Raw genomic sequence first — 8,423 nt, 5'->3', positions numbered from 1 at the left:
ACAGTGAGTCGCTGACCTGATGCTTCTTTACCACCCAAATATTTAATGTGTGTTTCTTACAAAGACATTCTCTCTCACTCAACCACATTAGAGCCGTCAAAACCAGGAGATTAGTATTGATACACTATTGCCACCTAATCATCAGACCCCAATCTGAGGGGATCTCAGATTTTACCAGTTGTCTCAATAACATCCTCTGTAGGGAAAGCGTCCAGTGTTAACTGCATTTGGTCATCACATCTTCTTAATCCCTTTTAGTCTGGAACAGTTTCTCAGTCTTGATTTTCATGACCTTGACACTTTTGAGGATTATAATATGCCAGTTATCTTGTAGAATGACCCACAGTTTGGGTTTGTCTGGTGTTTCCTCATGAGTATGCATTATGGGCAGGAGTACCATAGAAGGAATGTTGTACGTCTCCCTCCGTATCCTGTAAGGCAGTGTATGATTTCAACTTGTCCCATTATTGATGATGGTAACTTTGATAATAATTGGCCAGGTTTCTCCACTCTAAAGTAACTTTTTTTTCTCTTTGTAAATAAAATGTACCCCAAAGAGATACTTTGGGACCATTTAAATATCCTGATCCTTACCAAATTTCCTCCCATGAGGACTGCTGCTGTTTCTTGGCTTCATACTATACTGATTGCAAAATTCAGGATTACTTCTACATTTATTAGTTGGCATCATCTGTATGGGAAACAAACCTTCTCTTCTTCATATTCATTCATTCATTTATCTATATTAGAGTAAACTCAGTGATTCCTATTTTATTTATTCTTTATTTTGAGGCTCAGATTATCTCAGCTTTGGCCAGTGGGAACCCCTTCAAGTTGGCTTCTGCGTCCTTTTGATACAGTCCCTCCATTCTTTAAGCAGTTCCCAAATTTCTGGAACAAGGGAGTCCTGACTCATCTTGTGATTTATCTGTCCCAGCCCTAGAACTTGTCATTTCTCCAAGGCAACTTAATTTCCTTCGGTGGAGAATGGTGTAGAAAGCAAGATCTTGGCATTGGCTATGCTCATAGCTTTTGAAATGTTGCCAGTGATTTTCCAACTCTTCAGCCAGGAACAGAATGTTACCTTCAAGCTGTCATCTTCTGGACTGGGTGACTATGAAACCTGTTCAGGTGGTGGACAGCATGGACATCATGAAACTTTTAATGGAATTATATGGGATTTCCCTGGGGGTCGAGGGGTTAAGACTTTGCTTTCCAATGCAGGTGGCAGGGATTCAATCCCTGGTCAGGGAGCTAAGATCACATAAGCCTCATGGTCAAAAAACCAAAGCATAAAACAGAAGCAATATTGCAACTAATTCAATAAAGACTCCCACTAGACACAATTAAAATAAAAAAAATAAATATATATTTATTGAATAAACAACAGTTTACTGAATCTAAGACATCAGTGAACAGAGGTAAGGAGTATATATGTATGTGTGTGTGTGTGCGCTTTAGTACTTTGGCCATTGGCCATCTGATGCGAAAAGCTGACTCATTGGAAAAGACCCTGATACTGGGAAAGATTGAAGGCAGAAAGAGAAGAGGGTGACAGAGGATGAGATGGTTGGATGGCATCACCAATTCAATGGACGTGAACTTGGGCAAACTCCAGGAGATGGTGAGGGACAGAGAGGCCTGGTGTGCTGCAGTCCACGGGGTCGCAAATAGTTGGACCCGACTTGGTGACTGAACAACAACAACATTCACATGGACACAACTTAAATCTGTGTTTTTAAATTTATCTGACTAATTTGCAGGCCATGAGTCCATATTTATACCTTAAATATCAACCCCAACACACCACACCAGTCATTTTAGTTTTCACTCACTTCCATAGTCTCTAAGAGGAGATGCCACTGCCGCCAGCAAGGATGCCCTCTTCTGTGTAGAGACAAGCACCCCCCATCCCCCGCCCATCCCAACTGCCCTCTGGCATGGATGCCTGCTTCTTTTGGCCCCATCTTACGGCACTGGGACTGAATTATACATGCAAGGAAGCAACATTTTGGACTTTTCACTGACCAATGAATCATTACGTTTCCCGATCTTTGGGAGGTTTTCCTCAAAACTTCCCCTTCAAAATGATTCTTGTTTTGCTATTGTAAATGTTCCAGACTGCATGGTTAATATTTGGAAAACAGAAAAAAAAGTCATCCGTAATTTTACCACTCAAATACAACCATTATGTAGTATGTTAGCGCGTTTCCTTTCAGTTTCTCCCCTGCATGCACCTGTTTTCTCTTAAATATAATTACAGCTTTAATGGCGCTACACCTTTCAGTCTGCATGTTTACCTAAGGCAATAATAAAAACACTTACTACTTATGAAATATGTAGTGTGTGCCAGGCTGTGTATATGTTGTTTTCTCTTTAATCCTTACTGTATCTGCAAAGTAGATATTTTCCTGATGTTAGAGATAAACTGAGGCTCAGGGAGACTGTTAAAAGTTACACTTCTAGTAAGTGATTGAGCTAGGACCGGAAACCAGATAGCGCTGACTTCAAACTCTTCTTTGCTACCAACTTCCCTGAAGGTAAATATATATACTTTGTTTTACATCACTAGTTCCATAACTCTGATGTTAAATGCAGGCAGGTACTAATGAGAAATTCTTTCGTAACTTACACAACTGCTCCCCTCTTGTAGGGTATGTGGGCTGCTTTCTCCCCCTCTCCTCCCTTCTCCTCCATCTTCCTCTTTCCTCATCTTCTCTCCCCCCTCCCCTTCCCCACACACACTGTGGGGAACATCTTCACGGATATGTTTTTTTTTCACTAATTATTTTCTAAAGGTTTGATCTAATTTGAATGCTACACTGAAATAACACTAGCATATTATCATTTTTAAAAAAGGCCTATACTTTATTTTTTATTTTTTTTTTTTTTGGGTCAGGGATAATTTATTTAAGGAACTATTAAACAACAATGGGCTCAGATATTTAAATGCCCTATGATGTTGCAATTAATTAAGGAATGGCTGATTCTAAAGCAACACAACCAACAGGGAATGAGGGAAGGATTACAAGTCTGAATGCCAAATTCAAAGCCATATATCAAAAACTTCCTTCTTTTGCAATATCTATAATGTAGAGGGAAAAAGAAAAAAATTATATGAGTAATGATAAATTAAAAAGTGCATACAGAACTAGGAAAATACTTTTGTTAGATTTGCTACTTACTCCAGTTAAATAAGATGTTTATAAAGAAAATAAAGCTTAAGGCAGAAAACTAGTTATATTGCTGCTGAACTTCTTTAACAGCAAAAGAAAGAATACCAGTCTACTTCTCTGCCCTGGTCTAATTGTCTTAAGACATGTTATTTTGTAACCTGAACATCTAAGTTGTGCCTTGAAAATTCAAAGCAAAAAGTAAAATCATACAGAAAACCAGAAACTTCAATACACCTAAACAGACGTTTGCTTGTAGTTTTTGGTATCCAAAACCTTTTTTCCACACATAGCGCAGATGCCCTTTTTGTAGGCACAGCCCTGGCAATAATGAGAACCCGGTTGGTGTACGGAACTTTTACAAATTCTGCAAGTGGAGAACTTATTCTTTCCATATGGATCAAATCTTGCTTTTTTTGAGGTCAAAGCCTTATTTTCATTCAGCTTTCTTCCACCACTTTCTGTGGTATTCCTTGCACCATCTTTCCATGTATCTGGAGTGATAACAGTACCAAGTTTCTTTTCACATTTTTCGCACACCATCCTTTCACGACGATACCCTCAGCCGCAGTACAAGCAGCAGCTGGAAGATATCAACACTACAGCCCAAAAAAGGCCTATACTTTAATAGGCAAAAAAAAGAAAACAAAAACAAAAAACCCTTACTTGATTTAATTAGTGTATATTTGAATACAAGTTTGTTTTTATTCAAGGAGCATTTAAGGTGTATTTGCTGTTTACCAGGACTGATGGCAGGAATGGAAACAACAAAGATATTTTTATTGCACAACTCAGTGAGAAAGCCAACAGCAAGGCACCTCAATTCATTCAACCCATGGCTAAGTTGATTGTTTTAGGGGCTCAGTCATTGCGCCTAAGACCAAGGGGGTGATGTGTGGGCAAATGCCAAAACGATGAGTTGGTTTAGTCAGCTCAGAAAAATGTGGTGTGGGCTAGATGGGATTCCCAGTTGATGGGTGTAATCAGGTCAGTTCAGCTGTTCAGTCACGTCCGACTCTTTGCGACCCTATGGACTGCAGCATGCCAGGCTTCCCTGTCCATCACCAACTGCTGGAGCGTATTCAAACTCATGTCCATTGCATCGGTAATGCCATCCAACCATCTCATCCTCTGTTGCCCCCTTCTCCTGCTACCTTCAATCTTTCCCAGCATCAGGGTCTTTTCCAATGAGTCAGTTCTTTGCATCAGGTGGCCAAAGTATTGGAGTTTCAGCTTCAGCATCAGCCCTTCCAATGAATATCAGGACTGATTTCCTTTAGGATTGACTGGTTAAAACTCCTTGCAGTTCAGGGGACTCTCAAGAGTCTTCTCCAACACCACAGTTCAAAAGCATCAATTCTTCGGCGTTCAGCTTTCTTTGTGGTCCAACTCTCACATCCATATATGACTACTGGAAAAACCATAGTCTTAACTAGACGGACCTTTGTTCGCAAAGTGATGTCTCTGCTTTTTAATATGCTGTCTAGGTTGGTCATAGCTTTTTTTCCAAGGAGTAAGCATCTTTTAATTTCATAGCTGCAGTCACCATCTGCAATGATTTTGGAGCCCAAGGAAATAAAGTCTCTCACTGTTTCCATTGTTTCCCCATTTATTTGCCATGAAGTGATGGGATCGGATGCCATGATCTTTGTTTTCTGAATGTTGAGCTTTAAGCCAACTTTTTCACTCTCCTCTTTACTTTCCTCAAGAGGCTCTTTAGTTCTTCTTCGCTTTCTGCCATAAAGGTGGTGTCATCTGCATATCTGAGGTTACTGATATTTCTCCTGGCAATCTTGTGGTTCATCTAGCCCAGCGTTTCTCATGATGTACTCTGCATATAAATTAAATAAGCAGGGTGACAATATACAGCCTTGATGTACTCCATTTCCTATTTGGAACCAGTCTGTTGTTCTGTGTCCAGTTCTAATTGTTGCTTCTTGACCTGCATGCAGATTTCTCAAGAGGCAGGTCAGGTGGTCTGGTATTCCCATCTCTTTCAGAATTTTCCGCAGTTTATTGTGATCCACACAGTCAAAGGCTTTGGTGTAGTCAACAAAGCAAAAGTAGATGTTTTTTTGGAACTTTCTTGCTTTATTAATGATCCAGCAGATGTTGGCAATTTGATCTCTGGTTCCTCTGCCTTTTCTAAATCCAGCTTGAACATATGGAAGTTCATGGTTCATGTGTTGTTGAAGCCTGGCTTAGAGAATTTTGAACATTACTTTACTAGCGTGTGGGATGAGTGCAATTGTGTGGTAGTTTGAGCATTCTTTGTCATTGCCTTTCTTTGGGATTGGAATGAAAACTGACTTTTTCCAGTCCTGTGGCCACTGCTGAGTTTTCCAGATTTGCTGGCATATTGAGTGCAGCACTTTCACAGCATCATCTTTTAGGGCTTGAAATAGCTCAGCTGGAATTCCATCACCTACATTAGCTTTGTTCATAGTGATGATTTCTAAGGCCCACCTGACTTCACATTCCAGGATGTCTGGCTCTAGGTGAGTAATCACACGATCATGATTATCTAGGTCATGAAGATCTTTTTTGTATAGTTCTTTTGTGTATTCTTGCCACATCTTCTTAACATCTTCTCCTTCTGTTAGGTCCATACCATTTCTGTCCTTCATTGAGACCATCTCTAATTTTCTTGAAGAGATCTCTAGTCTTTCCCATTCTATTGTTTTCCTCTATTTCTTTGTATTGATTGCTGGGGAAGCCTTTCTTATCTCTGCTTGCTATTCTTTGGAACTCTGCAGTCAAACGGGTATATCTTTCCTTTTCTCCTTCGCCTTTAGCTTCTCTTTTCTCATCTATTTGTGCCTTAGCTCCAATGTGGAGTTGAGACCTGGCTTTTCAAGCTCTGTTAGGACCTGCCAGTAGGGGGCGCCAGAGGGAGACTGCACGGTGCTTTCTGAGGGCTTCCGGTCCGCCCTCAATGCCCCAGTAATGTGTGTTCACCCTGACGGCAGCTCTGTCTTCCTGTAGTTGTAGCTGAATCTAGTTGGCAGTTTTCCCAACACTTGAAGAATCAATCAACTTCATTGTGCCTCCTACTAGAGGTACTAGCGCCAGCCAAGCAGCGCCTCCTCCCCAGAGTTCTTTGTTTCAGAGGCCCCTCTTCTAAGGTTCTGAGTTTTAACACTTCTAACCTCTTCCCTTTGTTCCTTCAACCCTCGTCACGCTATCTACTTCTGTCAGTGCCAGTTCTATGATAGCTTAGGGTACTCTTTCAGTCTCCCAGTTAAGAACTCTACATTTAGTTAAGAGTTCTTTACATTAAATTCTTTCTGTATAGGTTTTCAGATTTCTTTCAGAATTCTTTCTGTTCAAAAAACTAGTGTGACCCTTTTCTCCCTATTGGAACCTGACTGACAAACGGCAGGCCTTGAGCTGCTGAAGTTCATAGGCCTTTGCTGTGCCTACGTGATTTCTTTTAAATTCTGTGTACACAGAGGTATGAGGAAGAGATAGTTCTCTGGCCAGTGGGGCTGTGGGAGCTACAGTGTTGGCTGAAAGAAAGTGGCCCCTTCCAGAACCTTCTTGCTCTCTCTTGACAAGTTTCAAATAAGAAGTGTCTAGTACATTGAGGAATTGCTGACTGGAGAATTCCAGTTAGAATGTTTGGCTGCTATATGTTCCATGGAGTTAAGGCATTTCCTGGAGATAAGAATCTATTTTAAATTGTCTTCATAAATTCACACAAATATTTCATCTGTTTGATGTATTAAATGGCCAAAGAACAACTTTCATTTGAACTCTATTCAGCTAACATTAGTGAACACCTAATGGGGATTGGGGGGTTTCCCTGGTGGCTCTGTGGTAAAGAATCCACTTGCCTGTGGAGGAGGTACAAGAGACACAGGCTCGATCCTTGGGTTTGGAAGATCCCTTGGAGAAGGAAGTGGCAACCCACTCCAGTATTTTTGCCTGGGAAATCCCATGGAGAGAGGACCATGGTGGGCTACAGTTCATGGGGTTGCAAAAAACTGAGCAACTCAACAACAGTGAGAGTCAGATCTTGGCCTAGAGACTGGGAAAATGGATATAGAGTTACTAGTCATTACCCTGGCAGGTCCCACTGTCCACTTGGGAAGTCATCATGTAAAGAAATAAATATGGAAGATTGAACACATGTCTTTACCTCTGTTTCCCTCTGAAACCCACAGAAACTGCAGGGAAGTTTGTTTCTTTGAATACAAACACAGTTGGTTGTTTTGAAAATGTATGTGTATATATAAGTCTCTGCCTTTAACCTCCCATTCCTGGCACAGAGCTCCTAAAACCCTTGTAATTCCCTAAGTGATAGGAGCCTTAGGAGCATCTTTTGTTGTAAAGTTTGGTCTTTGACTGTCTCTGACACAGGGCTCCTAAAACCCTTGTAAATTCCTAAGTGATAAGAACAGTAGAGGCATCTTTTGTTCTTTTGAGGAGACTCTGGGTGAGTTCCTGGATATCAAGCCATGATTAGAAGCTTGGAATTTTTGTTTCCACCCCTCATTTTCCAGAAAGGGGAGAAGGGCTGGAAATGGAATTAATAATTGATCATGCCTATGTGAAGTCCAATACTTTGGCCACCTGATGCAAAGAACTGATTCATTGGAAAAGACCCTGATGCTGGGAAAGATTGAGGCAGGAGGAGAAGGGGATAACAGAGGATGAGATGGTTGGATGGCATCACAACTTGATGGACATGAGTTTGAGCAAGCTCTGGGAGTTGGTGATGGACAAGGGAGGCCTGGCGTCCATAGGGTCACAAAGAGTTGGATGTGACTGAGTGACTGAACTCAACTGAACTGATGTGAAGAAGTCTGCATAAGATCCCAAGAGAAGGGTGTTTGGGAAGATTCCAAATTGCAGAAAACAACCATGGATGGGGCTGGGGAAGGTGATGCAATCTAACTTCATGGGGACAGAAGTTCCTGCTCTTGGGACCTACCCACACCTCACCCCATGTGTTTCTTCATCTGGCTGTCTACTGTATTTCTTTCTTTTTTTTTTTTTTTAAATACATCCTTTAATAAACAGGTTAACATAAATAAGTGTTTCCCTGGGTTCTGTGTGTCACTCTAGCAAATTGATGGAACCTGAGGATGGAGTTGTGGGAACCTCAGATTTATAGCCAATCAATCAGAAGCATACTTGACAACCTGGACTGAAAGGAGGGGGGAATTTTGTGGGACTGACTCCTTGATCTATGGGACCTGATCCTATCTCTAGGTAGATTAAGTGTCAGAATTGAGTTAGATTGTA

At 41.1% G+C, this 8,423-nt stretch overlaps 1 protein-coding gene across 1 annotated transcript; it reads right to left on the bottom strand.

Annotated features, from left to right (window-relative positions):
* Positions 1-2,921: 2,921 nt before the first annotated feature.
* Positions 2,922-3,774, bottom strand: LOC136166066 (cysteine-rich PDZ-binding protein). Its single transcript, XM_065932094.1, has one exon. It carries the CDS (start codon positions 3,714-3,716, stop codon positions 3,411-3,413), a length of 306 nt encoding a protein of 101 aa, XP_065788166.1. The 5' UTR covers positions 3,717-3,774; the 3' UTR covers positions 2,922-3,410.
* Between the last annotated feature and the right edge of the window lie 4,649 nt (positions 3,775-8,423).

The sequence above is a fragment of the Muntiacus reevesi genome, chromosome 4 (genome assembly GCF_963930625.1).
Source record: "Muntiacus reevesi chromosome 4, mMunRee1.1, whole genome shotgun sequence".
Classification (NCBI taxonomy): Eukaryota; Metazoa; Chordata; class Mammalia; order Artiodactyla; family Cervidae; genus Muntiacus; species Muntiacus reevesi.
The sequence above is the reverse complement of the archived record's forward strand: the minus strand, read 5'-3'. Positions and strand labels throughout refer to the sequence as shown.